Below are 20,373 nucleotides of genomic sequence, written 5' to 3' on the forward strand. Positions count from 1 at the left end.
CAAACACAAGCGTTGTTGTGAAACACCGGCAGCGTTTCTAACGAATACAAATGATATTTCGGGACGTATTAAACGTCATTAAAGTTTAGTACTCTAACAAAATGTGATTTTAATCGGATATTTTACTTGTGTCAGTTTTTAAAGTTTGCACCTAAAGGTTTTGGCGTTATTAGCAAGTTAGCAGCTAGCAGTTATTAAAGAGCTGATTTTAGTATCTGATATAAAATATTACAGAGGTTTAAAAGTAAAACATAGAGACTGATGAAGCTGTGGTGTGCTTTGTGCCGATAGTAACTAGCATTTTAGTATTAGTTGAACTGCTATCTGTCATTGTGAGATTTGCCGGTATGTGCTCATCATCATCATCATCATCATCAAAGCGTCACTGTTACACGCTGTAAACATGTCAATGTCTAATCTTCATATAGATGTAAGTCTTGTTTTATATATTGCTATTGCTGTTTCATCTACCTCAAACATTTTGTATACTTTATTGAGCGTTTATTATCATCTAAAATTGTTTTCATTTTTGGGGTCGTTTTGAGGCCATGAATAATCTTATTGCTCATGAATGTTTAGTTGTAAAACATTACATCTGCTTCTCTTCTCTTCAGACAGCTGTGTCATGGCTTAGAAGATGTTTTTTACTGATCTGGGTTCATCTTTTGGTCCTGTGGACACTTTTGGGATGTCAGGTGAATGGTTTGAATGCTGTTGATTTCTCAGTCCTGCCATCTCTCAGTCGTCCTGCTAATGTCACTCAGATCTACTATGGGATCATGTTTGATGCTGGCAGCACAGGCACTCGTCTGCATATCTACACCTTCAGACACAAATATCCAGGTGAGAAACCACGTGACATGGCCAAAAATACTGTCTGATCTGATCTGATCTGACTGCCTGGCTCACATCTGAGGGCAAACTTTTGATCTCTCTGATGAAGCCAATACAGAAGTCAGGGTTCCCACGGGTCCTTGAAATCCTTGAAAGTTTGTCAATCTGGGGAAAAAATCCATATTAATCCCTGTGTAGTGTAGGATAATATTATAAAATTCTAGACTTTTTAAGCACACGTGCTAAACCGTTCGCTTTAAATGCTTATATCTTCTGTATGTGAATGTTGATTGATACCAAAAGCTTTTTTGCATAGTTGTGTTTTACACATGAAAACGTCTCGGGTTACGTATGTAACTGTTGTTCCCTGAGAAGGGAACGAGACGCTGCGTCTCCTTGCCATACTTCCTGCATCCCTGTAATGCCGTCTCTGGTAATATTTACCCACTTACCCCTGGAGGCGTCCCTAAAGTTTCACCGCAGTGACGCAGCGCGAGTTCCCTCAAAAGGGAACTGTAACAATGTATCTTTAATGGTAACACGATGTAACCTTGCTCTCACATTTAGTCCTTGAATTTGAGGGTATTGGATAGGGATGCACCGATACCACTTTTTTGGAATACGAGTACTTGCATTTCAGTACTTGCCAATACCGATACCGAGTACTTAATAAAAAAACATGATTTAAATTGACAGGTAACAGCTTTAGTCATATAATTTAACAAAAAAACACAGGACTAGTTTTCCAGTTTGTTGTAAACTCTGCCTCTTTGGACAACACAAGAGGCATTAACCCCTTACACGCCGCTCAAACATAGACATTTCTCAGACGGTGGTATCGATTCCAGGTATCGGGGGACTTTTAACGAGTACTTTAGAAAATGTGGTATCGAGGCCGATACCCGATACCAGTATCGGTGCATCCCTAGTATTGGACCTGGAAACTCTTTGAAAGGTCCTTGAATTTGAAGTGAACCCTGAGAAGTGTCTTAAACTCCAATTTATCGACTGGCCACTCGCTCCAAAAAAAAAGTCAATTCCCACAGGCCCCCATGTTAAAACTTTACAATAGAAAATAATATGTTTCCAGCCTGATACAAAAAGTGTTTTTGGTCTATATAAAAACCATCACATATTTCACTTAAAACCTTTCTTAAATTGTTTTATATAAAGAGGATAAGGCTTCTATTTAGACGTGTTAAGAACATATTTTACAAGTTTTTTGTGCAGTGACATGACAGATTATGAATGTGAATCTACCCATGTTACTTCTGTTTAACCTCTTTTCTTCTGAATTCAGATGAGTTGCCAGTGTTGGATCATGAAAGCTTTCATTCTGTTAAACCTGGATTATCAGCCTACGCTGACACACCTGAGATTGTGAGTTAGTTTTTAATTTCATTTGCATTAAGGATCTTTACACATGCTTGTAGAAAGTGAATAAATCCGTCAAATAAACCTAAATAATGTGATGAGGTCATCTCTGGTCACAGGCTGGGCACACAATACGTGAGTTACTGAAGGTCACTATGAGGACAATCCCTTCAGACAAATGGAGGAGGACACCGCTGCTACTGAGAGCCACCGCTGGATTTAGACTGCTGCCAACATCCAAAGCTCAGGCACTCTTACAAGAGGTACAAAAACATCTCATCAACCTATAGAGAACATCTCAAAGATAAACCCGTGCTTGTTTTAACAGTATGTGTCATTGTTATTTGTTTAACTTTAAGGTGCAAGATGTGTTTGATGAATTTCCTTTTCACGTGCCCGCTGACAGCGTCCGAATCATGAACGGGACAAACGAAGGTGCGTTTGCCCTCATATTGATCACAAGAAAACAGTCCAAAGATCAGGAGAAGAACATCAGATCGCAGAGCGCTAATGTCTAATGTCATTACTAGCGATTATTGGTTAAGTGTCATGTAATTGAACTGTAAAATCCATTATATTAGATGCACATTGGTTTACTATCTGTTGCTTTAGTACACCATATGATAAATTCACTGTAAGACACAGCAGCTTATGTTGTAATAAAGTTCATCTTTCTTCACAGGTGTTCTTGCGTGGGTTACAGTCAACTTTCTGACTGGTAAGATTGAATGTTTGATTTAAAACAAAATATTCAAGGAGAATTTGATCAGGACTTGAGTATATTCTGATTGGCTGTTGTGTTTGAGGGGAGGGGCTAGTGACATCAACAGATTCGATTCAGATTTAAAAACAAATGTTATTGATTGAGATTGGCGAAATTCTTGAAGAAGAGTCTAAAGAATGAATGTGACGTATGATTGGCTGATGGAGAAGACTGACTTTACTGTGATCATCTGCCTTCAGTGTTTGTTCTTCAGTGTTTATAGATGGAGCTTCTCGTTCAAATATTTTCAGGTCACCTTCATCCTAACAGACAAACAACAGTTGGAATACTCGACTTGGGTGGAGGTTCAACTCAGATCACTTTCCTTCCTAAGTCAAAGGTCACTCTATTATTATTATTATTATTGTAACCACCTAAAACACCTTACAGTCATGTAGGGCAGAACCACACTTCGTTCTTCTGATCTTTCTATCGTCTGTATCTCAACAGAAAACCATTGAAAGTGCAGATCCAGATTACATTGCAAAGTTCCGCATGTTTAACTCAACCTACCTCCTCTATACACACAGGTAATATCATGACTACTAATTACTAAACCGCTTAAATGATTGTAGAAATTTCACTCTTCATAAATGTGACCTTCTCCTCTTTACAGTTACCTTGGAAACGGAATCAAAGCTGCTCGCCTGTGGGCTCTTGGTGCTTTAGGCTCAGATGGTGATCATTGCTCCATTTACTCATGCATGAACACTGATGTTATCTTCAGAATACTCCAGAGGTTCTGTTCAGTGTCTAGAGTTTGTTGTTCAGTGTTTAATTTTTAGTGTTTAATGTCAGGTTTTTAGTGTTAGGTGTTTAATGTTCAGTGTTTAATAATCAGTGTTTAATGTCAGGTGTTTAAAGTCAGGTGTTTAGTTCTAGGTGTTTAATTTTTAGTGTTTAATATCAGGTTTTTAGTGTTAGGTGTTTAATTTTCAGTGTTTAATGTCAGGTGTTTAATATCAGGTGTTTAGTTCTAGGTGTTTAATTTTCAGTGTTTAATATCAGGTGTTTAAGGTCAGGTGTTTAGGTTTAGATGTTTAATGTTCAGTGTTTAATGTCAGGTGTTTAAAGTCAGGTTTTTAGTTTTAGGTGTTTAATTTTCAGTGTTTAATGTCAGGTGTTTAAAGTCAGGTTTTTAGTTTTAGGTGTTTAATTTTTAGTGTTTAATGTCAGGTGTTAAGTGTTAGGTGTTTATTTTTTGTGTTTAATGTTCAGTGTTTAGTGTTAGGTGTTTAGCGCCAGTTGTGTAATTTTTAGTGTTTAATGTTCAGTGTTTAATGTCCAGGTTCCAGTGATTTTATTGACTTCAGTGTGTTTATGTGTTTAGGTCTAGAACAGAAAATTTTCAGAAGCTCCTGTTTACCCAAAAACTCTACCGAAAACTTTAGCTTTGGAGGTTTAGTTTACCACGTCAGCGGAACAACAGAAGGTAAAATAAACTTTCTTTGTTTGATCATTACAGCACTGATGAATCTCAGGTGAGCTGCAATGTTCATTTCCAAATATTTCATTTAAATGATAATAGGCTGCATAATCGCAACTAATCGTTTGCAATAATTCTGTATATTATATAAGACCACACACATGCATGTATATATTTAAAAATATGTGTATACATTAAGTATTGATATGATAAATTATATATAAATAGAAAAATGTTCACATTGTTCAGTATATACATATGTAAATATTTCTTAAATGTATACATGTATGTGTGTGTTTTATATATACAGAATTATTATACACCGTACATACACAGTGTATATAATGTAAACAAAAACTCTGCAAACAATTAGTATGATTAAGAAATCTTTTTTTTTTAATCAATGTTGATTTTAAGGATCACAGATTCTTCCCTGAATACCCAAGCATGTCATATATAAAAGAGCACTGTTTTATTTAAATTGATCTGTATCATCATGTCATTTGTGATTCTTCAGGTAAAACAGGATTTCAGATGTGTTACCAGGAAATGCTGAAGGTTGTGAAGGGAATCATTAAACAACCATATGAATTAAAAAACACCTCCACTTTCTACGCTTTCTCTTATTATTTTGATCATGCGGTGGAAGCAGGACTCATAGGTAACGTATCACTGACGCTCATGTTTGTTTCATCTCAGGATCAACTCACACTTTCACTTCTTTTATCTTCACATTTTTATATGAAGTCATTTTTATCACAATGATGTAAAAACCATTTAACATTGATTCAGTATTGCTTGATGTAATCGTAGCTGATTGATGTGTGTTGTGTTGTTCATTGACTTTCCAACATCTCACAGATGAAGTTAAAGGTGGAGCTGTGAAGATCCGAGATATTAGGAGACGAGCAAAGGAGTGTGAGATGCTTTTATTGATTTATGATGAGATTAAAGTAATGTAACTATGGGTCAGATGCCAGAACGAAGTGATTGAAAACGCTTTCATTTGTTTTTCAGTGTGTAACAGACCATCAGATCTTAATCCAGTCAATCATTTTCTGTGTATGGATCTCACATACATCACATGTCTGCTCATAGATGGATTTGGTTTTGAAGACAGCACCGTTCTGGAGGTATATTTTGAGGAGTAGTAGACCAACTCAAGATTACTCTTTGTGATGGAAAATATTTTTGCTTTTCACAGCTAACCAAGAAGGTAAACGATGTAGAAACCAGCTGGGCTTTGGGAGCCACAATAAATTACTTTCAAAACTTCAGGATTCACTGAGAAACATCCAGAACAGATTCATCACAGCTCACCTCATCTTAGACTTTTAGCAGCTGTTTTACCAAACAAAACCTTTGATGAGGAATCCAGCAAGGACAACAACAAAGATTACAAGTGAAGAAGATTTCCATCAATCCAGCCCTTGGATCTTCTGACACATAAGAGATCAGATTAGAGATGAATCTAATTGTAAGCCTTGGTTTTAAATCAACATCTGTTTGAGCTGAAATGTTTTTTATGTTTACAAAAAGCTGTCATAATACAATGAGTTATCTTACTGAAATCTACAGGAGATGATAAGAGTTTACAGTAAACTACATGAGAAAGATTTCCTTCAACAGTCCATTGTTGTCATTTTTTTCTGTTTTGATTGATTGGTTTGTTTAGATTTGCAGCATTTGATAAGAAGTAAAATAGTTGATTGAGTGTTGTGTGAAGTATAGAATGAATGAAATGAGCTTCTATACAAAGATGTTTCCTAAAATATTTTATTTACAAACGAGAGTGATGTTAGAGCAGAGTGACCACATCATGACTGTATGAATGTGCTGTCGTTATATTGACCAGATCTTCATCATCATCATCATCATCATCATTACCACCAGGTGACAAAACCACCACGGGACCTGAAGGAAAGAGAGATGATTTTACCACAGCTCATCTCTATTACAGGAAAACAAACAGAAATCCTGATGAAGTACCTTGTGCGCTTAACATCTCATGATTCAGATTGACTATGGACTCAGTGCTGCCGTCCGCCTCTAACAAGCTGCTCTGAGTGAGCGCCTCACCTGTCAATCACACATCAACACATTAACTAATCTACTGTGGGTGCACATACTGCCTAATAAATATATCCCACCAATATTACAAGGTTTCAGTTAGCATTACTAAAATACATTAACTTAACGTGAACCAACAATAAACAACACTTATGCTGCCTTTATAATTAATGTTTATTTCCATGTAAACCTATACATCAATAAACTAACATAAACAATCAATCAACAATTAATGTAAATAATGAATGAATGCAGTAAATGATATTGGCTGATTGTTAGTTAAATGCAAGTGTGAAGAAATTAAACCTTTCTGTTAAGTGTTACCAAAAACAAAATGTATAAGAAAACTTGTCTGACTGTTTGAATTTGTTGTGTGGATGTGTGCTTTAAATCACTCAATATAATAATAAAAGAAAAGTAAAATGAAATGAAATCAATATAGTTATGTAGTATACGACTGCAGTATAAAGCTCACTATGAATCCGAATGACTGAATGTCATTGTGTTACCTGTTATTGTTTCTCTGCTGTCAGCGATGTGTTGTGCGTCCTCCTCGCTGTGTCTCTTCTTCATGTGAACATTTCGACTGCCGCTCTGAGAGAAAGTTTTCCCACAAACTGAACACACGTGCGGCTTCTCACCTGACAATAACACCAGAAGAGCCGTGATGTCATCAGCTCATATTCAACCAGCAAGCATTTTATTTACAAAACATAATATGTAATGTATATCTTACAAACATGTTATAAATGCCACAAAGAAAAACTTTTATAAGTGATGGCACACAAATGAATGGATTATAATTGAGAAATAAATGAATCTGCTACTGAAGACTCATCATACTTGGATTGTGAAACAGTAATGTTGTGTTGTGTATGATCATTAATCTTGATCAGTAAAGTCACATCACTGTCATCTTACCAGAATGAACCAGCATGTGTTTGCGAAGACTGGAGTATTCGGCAAAGGATCGACCGCAGCTGTCCACCTCACACAAGAAAGGTTTCTCACCTGAGACACAAAACACATGAATGTGTGTAGAATAAACATGTTTTTATTTATTATGTGCAATGAAGTTTGTGTACCAGTATGAGTGCGCTGGTGGTTCTTCAGGTTCCCGGCGGTGGTGAACTTCTTGCCACAGTCCTTCTCGCTGCAGATGAACGGTTTCTCTCCGTTGTGGGTTCTCATGTGGACCTGAAGTCTCTGCAGAACATAGAAACTCTTTCCACAACCATCAGCGCTGCAGCGAAACATGCGGTCGTTTCTGAGGAAACAAACAGAGAGACATTCATCAACATCATCATACTTCAATACTGTTATGACTCTCATACAATGATTTTTAAACTAACTCAAAGAACCGGACATGTTTGTGTGCGACAGCATAAAAAAATTTATATACTTGGTCTTGACAGATTTAATGTGATTGACTTTACCTAGATTAGTGTGGTACCATATACACGTACCTGTGTGTTTTTAGGTGGTACTTCAGATGGGCCGGCCAGGTGAATGTTCTGTGACAGTTCTCGTATGGACATCTATGGGATTTTTCTGCAGGCGTGCGATTGGCTCGAGACAGCGGCTCTTTCTTAAGCCCCTCTGATTGACAGCTATGAATGTGCTCACCTTAACAACGACAACACAGTTACAGCATTATAATCACAACATCTTCACAACTGAGGATTCAAATCACTTGATTTGACGTTTTCCAGGTCACTTTGGGTAATAGCTAGTAAAATAGGCATCTACACACATTATCTTTCTGTTTGATTTTGAATGATTTTACCAAGTTTGATCAATTTAACATTTTTATTTTATTATCCCATTTAGTCTCCTGTTTAATTTCATGTATAAGATCCAGTATAATCTGCTGTATATTTTCACGTATAAACTCCAGTATAATCTTCTGTTTAATCCCCAGTACAATCCTCTGTGCAATCTCCAGTAGAATTTCATGTATTATCTCCTGTGTAATTTTATGTATAATCTTCTGTATAATTTCATGTATAATTTCCCGTTTAATCTCCAGTAGAATTTCCCGTATAATCTCCTGTATAATCTCCCATATAATTTTACGTATAATCTTCTGTATAATTTCATGTATAATTTCCCGTTTAATCTCCAGTAGAATTTCATGTGTAATCTCCCACTTAATCTCCAGTAGAATTTCCCGTATAATCTCCTGTATAATCTCCCATATAATTTTACGTATAATCTTCTGTATAATTTCATGTATAATTTCCCGTTTAATCTCCAGTAGAATTTCACGTATAATCTCATGTATAATCTCCTGTATAATTTTACGTATATCTTCTGTATAATTTCATGTTCACTACAATTCCTGTATAATTTTACATATAATCTTCTGTATAATTTCATGTATAATCTCCCGTTTAATCTCCAGTAGAATTTCACGTGTAATCTCCAGTTTAATCTCCTGTATAATTTCATGTATAATCTCCTGTTTAATCTTCCATATAATCTTTCATATAATTTAACGTATAATCTCCCATTTAATTTTTACATATAATCTCCCGTATAACCTCCGGTATAATTTCACATATAATCTCCTGTATATTTTTCCATATAATGTCCCGTTTAATCTCCCATACAATCTCTAAACTCCTTGCTGAATGTGATCATGTAGCAGTGAAGGTTTTTTAATCTGATAAAGACTGATAAGAGGTTGAGATTATCTTACTGTTGTTGTTGTTAGATCTGGCATCTTTAGCCAGTTGTGCCCGTGTTGCAGCAATCAGGCTGTCATGTGCAAGCTCCTGAACTCGGAGATACCACGGCGCGCTGCCATCCGCTGAGATCTCCTCCTCTGCCTCATCAACATCATCCTGTACAAACACCAGAGGTTCGGTCGATGCTGCCAACCCTACAAACATCAACATCATTATTCCTGAACATGAGGTGATGATGAAGAAACGCAGCATTGTGTGAAAGACAATAAACTCTTTGGGGATGTTTGTTTATTTATACTTTTATGTGCTGGTATGTGTTGAAGTGTTACTACTGTACTGAATTCATTTAAACAACACTTTACATCAGTTTTATATTACACTATAATCTGCTATAGGTTTATTCCTCAGACTTTTAAAACTGAATATTAAATTGAGAATATAAGATAAGCATTAGATCAAATCATAATACTAAAGTTTGTCATATAGACGGTATCATTGGCCACACGTGCGGTGACGCGATTAAGCGTCTGGTCCAAACCGGTTTCTGTTTGTTTAATGGTCTGACTAGTTGCTGAAACTGAACTCTTAAACAAATACCTCGTTGAAAATAACAAATGTTTTGGTTTCCTAGGTAATCTTACGTGTTGTTGAAAATAAACTACTTTAAGAGGACTGTGTTGTTATTTATTCTTCACAGAGTTTACCAGAAGTTACATGTTGACCACAAAAGCCGCTTGTTTATGTTGTTACTGCTGAAACCGTCTATATATATAAATGATGTTTGTACCTTTGGCCAGGTTCAGTAGGATGTAAGAAGAAGTGTTGTCGTGGTTCTGGAGGTCTTGTATGAGGTTTGGTTCTGTAGACTGCAGATCTTCCACCAGAGGACTTCGCTCGTGTCCAAACTCTGACAGCGACGGTGGGACAACATGATTAAGAGAAGTCTCTGATGGACACAAACCAAACAAACACATTCATTTCAACAATGACGTTCAGATAAACGACTCGTGTTTTTACTCATGTGAATGAATGACTTGTGTCTGATAATGATGATTACATGACATAACAGACGAGTTTAACTTTGGTCTTCAAAAAAAGCGACTACATTTGCTTCATCTAGTTTAGACTTAACATTTTTTGTGACTGTGACCTTCACCTGAAAGCTGTGATGGAGTGCATGAAGATTTTAATGATGGCGAGATGAGAGGAGTACAGGAGGAGGATTTGAGTTCAGACTCCTCCAGAGTTTCACCCAGCGGTATGGAGGCGTTCTGAACAAACTCAACCAACAGCTGTCGAGGAAACAAAAAAAAAAACCCATCATTCACTTTACACTCAATAACTAACTGTTGAAATAATCAACAACGTCTTATCATTCAGGTCTGGTTTCACAGTCAAGACTTAACTAAAGCCAGGTTAAGCAACATGCCTTAGAAATATACATTACTAGTGTGTAACTTGAGACAAATCACTGGCACATTTTAAGATCTGTCAAGATATTTTCAATTGAGATTAAACATGTTTTAGTCAAGGAGTTATAGACAAGGCTTAAGCTTTCATTTAATGCCACCAAGTTATATAAACATGAGTGAATAATAATGACAAAATAATAATTATGTTTAAACACAAGACACAGATTAAAATAAACTTCTCACCATTAAGATCAAACTTTGTCTGTTTATAATAAATATTGTGTTAATTAAATGAACTACTGAAATGGCAACGAAAGGTACTAGTTAAGACTAGTTAATACCTCGGGTTTGGAGTCAAGCTCATCAGAAAGCATGGATTCAGTCTGATGTGATCTGACAAAATAAAGAGAAAATAACATGAGCTTTATAGTATTATTATTTATCGTCCACTAACTGAATGTTTCATTTGATAAACTAACCTCGATCAAGCGCGATCATGTGCTGTCAGTTCAAGCGCGTTCATGTGCTGTCGAGGTCTAAGGTTCATCCATCACCTGCTGTCACACTCTTGAATCACATTAATAATCATCATTAGTAAATAATACTAATATCGGTATCACACACACATCTGCTGAAGAGTCAAATCTGCAGTTTAATTCATCACAAATATAAAAAAAAACAAATCAATAAAGAGCGAAATGAAAGCGCGAGCATCTTTAAACTACCGAGATAAATCAACCATTTTAGACCTGTCAGACTCACACAACATTCATCTGAAAAATCATATATTTACCTTTGAATGCACGCGCTGATGTTTCACAACAAACACACAGACACAGTCACAAGCACTTCCGGGTGATGCGCGCTTTCAGGGTCATTCATCGCAGAACCACGTGACAGACACGCTGATGTATAAAGATTTGACTGTTAGGAATAAAACACAATTAGGGACCAAAAACATTTAACAATAGATTTAAAAAGCTACAAATAAAAGAATAAAATTATGAAGTTCAAATAAATGTACATAAGGTTAGATATCTGATTTACATGTCGTTATTACGTCGACTTATTCTCCAAGCTTCAAGTGACTCAAATAACCAAGTGATTCACATTTAGTGCACGTGTGAGTTAATACTGTCATCTAAACCAGGGAATCTCAAACTAGGGCCAGGGGGCCACAAGATGGTGCCAAGGGCCCCAGTTTTATGACATTTAAAACTTCACACATGTACTGGGGACACCAGATTTATTTGACATCTTAAAAAATTATTGTAACATATCCCCTTTAATTTATCATAAATTCCCCTCACGAAAATTAACCATGGTTTTATTGTGGTAAAAGTGTAGTAACCATGGTTTTTTGGTGTATTGATTACTATCAGCAAAACCATGGTTTTACTACACTAACTATGGTTTAACTATGGTTTTTGAAAACCATGATTGTCAAAACCATGGTTATTTTGTAGTTACTATGGTTTTACTACAGTAACCATGGTTTTTTGGTTTTAACTGTAGTAAAACCATGGTTAATTTTCGTAAGGGTCTGTGTAATCAAACTTCAGAAAAACGAGGCTACTAACCAATAGATTGTACTATTGAATATGTTTTGTTTAATTCAAATTATAAGTGTCATACATTTGGCATAAACGGTTTCACTGTACGCTGTACACATACTACATGTTTATACGGACATTTTATTATTGAATTATTTTAATGTGTGTAATCCATAATCTATGAGTAATCTATATTTCATTTGACACCACTGTAAGCCCATTTTAATTACACAGTGAACAAGATTTTTAATAACTTCACAAAAGTGTTGTTTAAAAAACACACCTTAAAATGTGAAAAATAAATAGATCATTAAACCAAATAGGTTTTGGGTATTGCAAGGAAATAAATGTGAATGTTTTGGTTGTGTACGGCTGATGTGCTGTGATTGTGGTTAGATTCATTCATTACTCAATGTTGGTCTATTTTTAATGTGTAAGTGCATTTCATGTTTCATTACACACAATATTATAACACAAAAACAACGTTTAGTCTTTGTGCTCATGTATCAGTCCGTATATCTTATCTCATCTTTGTGTGTATTAGGTATAAATAACAAAGATGCTTCAACGTTTTCATTATCAAAACAAGATATGATTTATTTTATGTAGAAAAGACAAGATTAAAAATATCACTGATAAACAAAATAAAGACATAAATGCTACAAGAATCAGATTTTGTACCTTTAAAGACATTTATGATCCAACAGAATAAAAAAAGGGATCTTTTGACTTTGAAATGGTATAAAATGAAGAGACATGACTGTTTTAAAAGTGTATGTTATTTAAACAGCTACTATAAGTAAACCCAGTCCTGCACACATCAGTAAATCAATGCTGTAATCATGTGTCAAAAAAAACCCCAGAGGTACACAATATTTGCAGAAACGGACACAATAAAATTACAGACACCAACATTTATTGACTAGTTGATCAAAATTGATGGGCAACTACTATAGAGAACTTCAACTGTGATCAATGTAAGGCAAGAAGAGAAGTATTAAGACACAAACAAATCTGCCTGTAGTTCTTCTCAAAGTGTTAACATTGTTCATCTCTTATAAAATCTCATCTTTAAATGTATATGCACACACATACAGCGGGGTAAAGACATCTGAGATCACTTTTCAACAAATGTCAATATTACATTATTTTCTACAACAATCAAACATCGTTCAGTACACAATACAGTACCAACACACACATCTGATAATAAGTTGACATGAACACAAATGTGTTGTTTTAGCTATTAATGCAGAATCTCTTTTTGTTTTCTCATCATGACATATAAACTTCTCACTGATTACCTGACTGTGCTCCTCACAATTTTTTTTATTTTTTTAATGGTCGTGATCTCAGTCTTTTGGACCCCACTGTAAACGTGTGACAAAGCGATTCATATTAACACAACATACAGAAATAATAAATACAATTAAAAAATCCCTTTCAATCTGACAACTTAAAAGGACCATGAAACATTTGAGGAACACATCTCCCTTTCATCATTTTATATTTTCAAGTATCTCAATATGATGTTTAAAGAGGTAAAAAAAATCTAATGAAATGTGAAATGAGAAAATGAATTGACTCCAATCTGAGTTCATGTTGTGACTCTTCAGATGAACTCTTACAAAGACAAGTGATGGTTTTAAAGCGTAAGGGTTATAGCTGCCATAAATATCATCTGTCTCATGTGTGTGAACAAATAAAATACAAATTCATTGTGTAAATCAAGCAGAAAGAGAAGTTAAATGTCTTAGCAAACACAAAACAAGTCTTATAAAACACATCAATTCATTTTAACATAAGTAAACCTTATCAAGAACTCAACCAGCTTACAATTCACAGAAACGACCAATTAATCAATCAATCAATCCTCAATAAAAAAAATCAATGAAATATTATTGAGTTTCATCAGATTAAAAAAACACCAATGTTCCACTAATGCAGGTTATACGAATGTATTGCATTGTGAAATATGTGTTTTATCTTTGGATTGTGGGGTGAAATATGAGCAGATGATGTTTTGTGGTACATCTGGTACCTTTCTACAGTATTAAAAAGACAGCAACATAAACAACTGAAACACAAACATCTCTACAACATTCAGAACTGTCTCACGTTTCACAGGAAATCAATAAAGTTTTGATAAATAATAATCATTGCTCTGACCAACAGTGTAAATGATGAGACGCTAGAAGACATTGTTGGGCATCACGCTGTAAGCATATTTAAACATTCTTTAATAGAGATGTTATGATGATGATAAATAAATGTTGTCAAGCAGACAGGACGATGAATCTTTTCTGCGTTTCAGTTCACGAGTGAATTATTATGAAGGCCATATTGGAGCTCTGGAATGATGAATTTACAAAGCAGCAAAGTCAAATGCTACAAGAAAACATGATGAACATTCGTCTGACCCAGCACATAAACACCACAAACCTTCTCTACAGTATTTGCCTTTAACATAACAAACCTCCTCATGTAAAGTCTACAGGACCTGAATATATATTAGTCTTCCTAAACACACAAATAAGTCAACTAACAAGTTTGTTTTTAATCAGACTAAACATTTCAATGTTTGTTTCTCCAATTTTTCAGAACTAAAGGATATTTGTAGTCAACACTGAACCAAAACTCCAGAGTAACGTTTAGCTTGCTGCAAAGCATTCTGGGATAGCCCGCCCTGTTGGGGACACATGCAACGCTGCCTTACAATCTGGCCAAAAATATGTCTCTTGGTAAAAAAACATAATCATTAATCAAGAAATGTTGTATTAGGAGAGCAGGTGTAATGGATTTATACAGTATGGGTTTGTAGAGATGTCACTGGGTTTTAGAAACAGCATCAACAGACCTCATTTAGACAAAACACAAGAATCATTTCCTGTGTAAATACAACATCATTCGTGCACACAAACTGATCCATAAAGCTGAATGTTGTGTTACTAAAGAGAAATTCTTATGAAAAAGGTCTAATAGACGTTTCCGTTTAGAAAGGATTAAGTTCAACCTCATACGTCAAAAACAGATGCAGCCTTAACCACAACGTAGCTTATTACTGCATGAACTGAAATGGGTTAAAGCTAAAGCATATGGACGTGAATCTTTACAAACTACAACATCATCTAACAAGTTATTAAACCAGGTATTGGTTTGACCGTAAGTCTGGAGCTACGCTTGTATCAGTTGGATAACTGCTATATATCCTTATTATTAGATGAAAGTTTAACACACATTAAATCCAACAATCACAAGGTGCATTGTTTTTTTTTTTTGACAAACATTGTGAACAGACAGCTTTTAAAGCTCATCGTGCCCATGCGTCTGTCATGATGTTCAGTTCTCCTCCATCACGCTCATCTGTAGCCTGCTCCAGATTGCCGAATCTCCCGTCTGAAGAGCAGCTACATACAGGTTAGCGTGTTCACGCAGCCGCTCCAGCTCGCTCTGCGTCCGTCGGTTTTGCCGAATTAACTCTTTCGTGCGCAACGTGATGTCCAACAGCCCTGACTTACTGAGAATATTGTAAGTGTTACAGAATCGTTTTAACTTGTTGTCCGTGCCACTGGCAGAAACACATTGTGAATTAGGAGCGAGCACCCGTGAGGTCAGGTCAGGACAGTCATCGGTGGATTCTGTGCTTCTTGCGCGTGTCTGCCGTTCGCCATGCGGAGAGCTACTATCACCTGAATTAGCGGAGGCGTTGTGGGTAGGGGTGGATGCAGGCAACGGGCTGGGTAACGTTACCACGGCTGACGCATCGGAGGACTCGCTGTGCCCCACGTCTTTCTGACTGCCATCCAACTGAGAGGAACTGGAGCTGTACGTGGATCTGCTGCCGGTGCTGCCTCCCTTCTTTGGGTTTTCTCCAGGGTGAGGGGCAATTTTGGGGTAGGATTTGAGGATGGGTAGGTACTTTTTGTGTTGACGCCGTTTGGAAGGAGGTCCCTTTGACACTGCAGCAGTTTTTTGGGGAATCATGGGTTGGAGGAAGACGACCTGAGGTTGCTGAACCATCTCAACAGCTGGACTGAAGCTCCAGGGTTTTAAAGCTGACGGGTTCTCTCCCGACTGCCGATAATCAAGAAAAGATGAAAGATTATCACTCAACCTGCACACTGGGATCCTAATGTAAACGTTTCTGGAATTTTGTCTGGAATGATGTATTGCCAAGGGGGTAAAGGAGGGCGTGCCACCCCAATTTTCTTATCAGACATAAATTAAATTGGAGAGCTAAATTCATTCATATACTTTGAACAAAAACGCTTGCATTAATAACATGTCTATCTCAATTCATCCAATGACTGCAACTACCTAATCGCAAGAAGCAAGTCTACATAAAGGCGCAGTGCAACTCAGCAACCTATGTTGCATTTCCTTGATGTTTAAGCCTGCGAGGTTTTAAACATTCATTTCTTAACACTTATGTTTATTTGATTATGCCATCCTGACGCCGGGCCTGTGTATTGCTCATGTTTGTGCATGGATCACACTTATAAAATGATAATAAATCTTTTTTGTCATTTTTTATTTTTGTATTGAACATAAGGTGACACATACTGAACTAACAGTATATATAAAATTAAAAAGGGATGTTAACCGATGACCAGAAAAAAAAGTTGTTGGTTAAAAAAAAGTGATCTCTAAATTAGGCTATTATAGACAGTGGACTAAACGCTACTACAGTCAAGTGATCTCATTCCAATTTCCAGGATCTTTTTGTGTGAAGTGAACAAACCCCTCACACTCAATTTTTCATAACTCGCCTATTTGTACTTATGAAACAATAAATACATTTGGGGCAAGGTCACGGCACTTGGGTTTGCGAAAGTAAACGCTACAGGCTAAAACACATGAGACGACTGGATGAAGTATGCCAAAAAGAAAAGTAGTGTGTGGGACCATTTCACCAAAAAACAATGACAAAGATGTAAGTTGCAACTTGTGTGATTCAATGCTTAAATACAGTAGTAGCACATCATGTGCACACACATAACTTGTTTTATTAGTTTCAACATTTTATTATATTTTAACTTTATTCACATTGCATCAAGCAAATATTTAATTAAATGCAACAGTGTCAGACTTGAAGAAAATTGCTGAACATTTAAACCTTTTTTCAGCATATTCCACCATATTTTAATGAAATTAAGAAAGTCCTCCTTCTGTTAGCTTATATTTCTGCATATTCCAACATATGAAATAAAAATATTTTTGAAAAATCCTTCATCCGAATAGTAAATAAAATACAGCAATAGAATAATTAAAACAAAGGTCTCTCCTGATTGTATTCCAAATTATTAACATTTACGTCTTTTAACAGTAAAGTGCAGATTAAGTTTTGTTTTTGTATATTGTCAGACATGATTTTTTTTTCTTTGTAGAAGTTCTTTAAGTGAAATTATTTTTGAATAAATTTCATCTTAATTTTAATAAACGTTTCATAAACCAATTGCATGTATTTAATAAATAAAAAGCATATATAGCAGACAATAAAATAACCGTGCATGGAAGCGCCGGCACAGCGCGTTTGCTTGCATTGCATTGTTAACTGGAACAACTCACCTCATCATAAATGAATGAAACTCATACATTAGCATGAAATATCTTTGCTGCATTTTTATTAGAACAAACAAAGGGCTTTCTCACGGCTCGCATCGTCCATGTTGCACTTTACAGAAGTTGACACTTGTCTTTTTTGAAAAATAAAAAAATATATGAATTAGGGCTGCACGATAAATCGCATGTGTTTGTCACGCGCATCTCGTCAGTAATGCCGGTTCCTTGATTAGTAGTAAATTGCCATCAGCTGCTTTCAGATGGAGCAGCTTTAACTACACAGAGACGTAGTTCACTGACAATCGGGGCAATTTCGCATTAATTATCGGGGACGTATCGCCTGTGATATAGCCCAGCTTGTCAGGGAACTACGGCTCTGTGCAGTTAATGTCGTGCCATCTGAAAACAGCTGTTGGCGATTTAATACTAATCAAGGAACCTGCATTACTGATGTGAAGCGCGTGGTATCGCATGCGATCTATCGGGCAACCCTAATATTAATTATACAAAAAATTTGTTCTGGTTGTTATTAGAAGACACACTGTGAATTCATCCTGTCTTGGCTGGGCGTCTTTTACGCATTCTCGCCTGAAAAGTCCGCTCCCCTTCTCACTCTCATAATGGGAGAGGGAGGGTGTTACTGCGCCGAGTCGAAGTACTCCCATAAGTGCTATTACGCCATAAAATATAGTTCCTCTTTTAAATCCGCTTAGAAAAGCGTTACGTTTTATTTTATACAACCAAACTGGCTCGTATAACTACTCCTCTTAAATAGGAAAACGTTGATGTGTTTGGTCACTTCTAACTTTATCTCTGATTGGTACCATTGAATGAATGGGGCTAAGCTAAATGCTATCGAAGTGTCACAGCGCGCTCCACCGCTTACGTGCACACACACAGATGATAGAGGGATGTATCAACTCTTCTTAGTTAAGGTAATAACATAGTTTAATATTGAAAATGAGTAGACTACTCCTTTAAGATGTTTATAATCACAAATGTTGTGACTTTTGAAACCTATAGCACTTTTGTTTGAAAATGTGATAAAAAGTGAATGAATACAATAGGAATACAACATTTTCCAAGACACGTGAATTTGAAAAGGTGTTTTGATGTACATCAGTATTTGATGTAAGAGGAAACATCAAGGTTACACTAGGGTAAAACAGGGAAGTAAAAAATAGCAAAACTAAATGACACAACATGGAAGTTTACCTGTTTCAGAACGACATTATTCATAATGATCATTGGTGAAAGACCCTGCAGAGCGCCGCCCCCCACCGCAGCAGCCAGCTGAGAAGGTTGTGATCTAGAACCGGACCGTGAGGACCCCACAGAACACGAAGCCTCGTCCGGGTCGGTCTGATCAATCACACTCATATGCTCAGAGCTGGCGTCTGTCAGAAAAACACAGGACATGAATTAGTGGGCGTCTTGATGTGGGTAAGGTTAGATGAAGGTTGGGTAAAAGGTGAATGAAAAGTTATGTAACAGGACAGACAGTGACTTTAATTGAGAGAAATCACAACACCAAAGCATTTATAAATAAATAAAGTTCAAACCTGAGAAGCCAGAGTCCCTCTCCGACTCTGATCTCTCTCTCCGTTTCCCTTTAAATTTGGCCATTCCTCTCATGTGCTCTTCATCCTTCAACTTCTTGCTCATCATCTTCCTCCTCACGTGCCTAATACACAAAGTTAAAACACAAGCAAACATCAAAGAGCTGAAAACATATGACATCATCACACCAGTAAAGTGATGTAAACAGACACATCTAAAGGGCTTATTTGACGTCATTTTAGTACTACTAAGATTCGACCTAAACTGACACCCTACTAAAATCTATAGATGTGACGCAATAAACTAGTCAATCTGCGAAGTAACCTATCTGACAAAAAGAAAACAATAAAAGTAACATGATTTACGTCGTGTACGTAAAATGTCATCAGTAATATCGCAAGTTGAGATATTCACGTAAAAAAGATTATGCTAAGTAACTTTAGACAATATCTGTGCAGCAGGAAATCTGAAATCAAACGAGTGATCAACAAAAGCGACACCATGAGAAGCACATAAAGATTTGAAACCCCACGGCTGTGTAATGGCAGCTCGTGACTTCATCCGGACAGAAATCCACGGATGAATACACGAAGATCATTTCTGTAATAAACATAATGTCGGTTACCGTTGCTCAGAGGCGCTGTTCGTCCCAGTCACGCAAAACACGCGCACAGTTACACGGTGCTGTACACGAGACCTGAACTGTATTCATTCCACACCGAACACACCCTCCGCGAACCGTACAGCGTTTTGTTTTCTCAATGGTGCTCAGTGTCTTTATAATTTTATAAAGTTATAAATGCCTTATTGTTTGTCTATTATGTAATAACTACCTCAATGAACGTTAAACCTTTTTTTTAGCTAGCTTTGTCCACGCAGACAGTGGCTTCTTCTACTACGCGATGTCACTTTTCCAGTCAGGTTCTTAACGGCTATATGAACGACTTCTCAGCTATCCAATCGTTGAGCATCAAATTTCCCCACAAGCCAATCAACTCGAGAGGGCGGGGATTGTCGGAATTCTGTGGTCAGGAGAACATAAAGCTTGTTCGACTTCATGTGGCGCTGCAAGAACCGCGACAACCGGATGACATCAAAGTACCGCGAGAACGATTCAAGAAATCGTACG

The 20,373-nt window shown here is 36.5% G+C and overlaps 3 protein-coding genes across 4 annotated transcripts; 1 reads left to right on the top strand and 2 right to left on the bottom strand.

Moving 5' to 3' along the window:
• The first annotated feature begins 10 nt into the window (after positions 1-10).
• entpd5b (ectonucleoside triphosphate diphosphohydrolase 5b) lies at positions 11-6,023 on the top strand. Its single transcript, XM_065256602.2, has 14 exons — positions 11-430; positions 615-843; positions 2,135-2,214; positions 2,328-2,471; positions 2,568-2,643; positions 2,891-2,926; positions 3,223-3,311; positions 3,422-3,501; positions 3,588-3,649; positions 4,302-4,403; positions 4,915-5,058; positions 5,259-5,315; positions 5,415-5,530; positions 5,602-6,023. The coding sequence occupies exons 1-14, from the start codon at positions 404-406 to the stop codon at positions 5,683-5,685; spliced, it is 1,326 nt and encodes a 441-aa protein (XP_065112674.1). The 5' UTR covers positions 11-403; the 3' UTR covers positions 5,686-6,023.
• Positions 6,024-6,159: 136 nt separating this feature from the next.
• Positions 6,160-11,497, bottom strand: znf410 (zinc finger protein 410). Its single transcript, XM_065256603.1, has 12 exons — positions 11,363-11,497; positions 11,049-11,136; positions 10,911-10,962; positions 10,314-10,449; positions 9,945-10,103; positions 9,169-9,351; positions 7,934-8,093; positions 7,553-7,734; positions 7,389-7,478; positions 6,977-7,108; positions 6,387-6,476; positions 6,160-6,311 (listed from the first exon to the last, which is right to left on the bottom strand). The coding sequence occupies exons 3-12, from the start codon at positions 10,941-10,943 to the stop codon at positions 6,196-6,198; spliced, it is 1,281 nt and encodes a 426-aa protein (XP_065112675.1). The 5' UTR covers positions 10,944-10,962; positions 11,049-11,136; positions 11,363-11,497; the 3' UTR covers positions 6,160-6,195.
• Positions 11,498-13,021: 1,524 nt separating this feature from the next.
• Positions 13,022-20,210, bottom strand: cipcb (CLOCK-interacting pacemaker b). 2 transcript variants are annotated; one of them, XM_065256601.1, is made up of 4 exons: positions 20,078-20,210; positions 19,247-19,368; positions 18,900-19,081; positions 13,022-16,196 (listed from the first exon to the last, which is right to left on the bottom strand). In XM_065256601.1, exons 2-4 carry the CDS (start codon positions 19,350-19,352, stop codon positions 15,462-15,464), a joined length of 1,023 nt encoding a protein of 340 aa, XP_065112673.1. In that variant the 5' UTR covers positions 19,353-19,368; positions 20,078-20,210; the 3' UTR covers positions 13,022-15,461. The 2 variants fall into 2 exon arrangements, with proteins under 2 accessions (XP_065112673.1, XP_065112672.1); XM_065256600.2 differs by having other exon boundaries at positions 19,870-20,182.
• Between the last annotated feature and the right edge of the window lie 163 nt (positions 20,211-20,373).

The sequence above is a fragment of the Paramisgurnus dabryanus genome, chromosome 12, assembly GCF_030506205.2.
Source record: "Paramisgurnus dabryanus chromosome 12, PD_genome_1.1, whole genome shotgun sequence".
Lineage (NCBI taxonomy): Eukaryota > Metazoa > Chordata > Actinopteri > Cypriniformes > Cobitidae > Paramisgurnus > Paramisgurnus dabryanus.

Bases quoted from the DNA above. Each gene is read 5' to 3' on its own strand.
- entpd5b (XM_065256602.2), top strand. From the start codon at position 404: ATGTCAATGTCTAATCTTCATATAGAT. The intron at 2,927-3,222 runs GTAAGATTGAAT...AAATATTTTCAG, and splicing joins TACAGTCAACTTTCTGACTG to GTCACCTTCATCCTAACAGA. The intron at 3,650-4,301 runs GTGATCATTGCT...TTATGTGTTTAG, and splicing joins TGGTGCTTTAGGCTCAGATG to GTCTAGAACAGAAAATTTTC.
- znf410 (XM_065256603.1), bottom strand. From the start codon at position 10,943: ATGCTTTCTGATGAGCTTGACTCCAAACCCGAG. The intron at 8,094-9,168 runs GTAAGATAATCT...GTCGTTGTTAAG, and splicing joins CAGATCTAACAACAACAACA to GTGAGCACATTCATAGCTGT. The intron at 7,479-7,552 runs GTACACAAACTT...TTTGTGTCTCAG, and splicing joins CCACCAGCGCACTCATACTG to GTGAGAAACCTTTCTTGTGT.
- cipcb (XM_065256601.1), bottom strand. From the start codon at position 19,352: ATGATGAGCAAGAAGTTGAAGGATGAAGAGCACATGAGAGGAATGGCC. The intron at 19,082-19,246 runs GTTTGAACTTTA...TTTTTCTGACAG, and splicing joins GAGGGACTCTGGCTTCTCAG to ACGCCAGCTCTGAGCATATG. The intron at 16,197-18,899 runs GTAAACTTCCAT...GATTATCGGCAG, and splicing joins ATAATGTCGTTCTGAAACAG to TCGGGAGAGAACCCGTCAGC.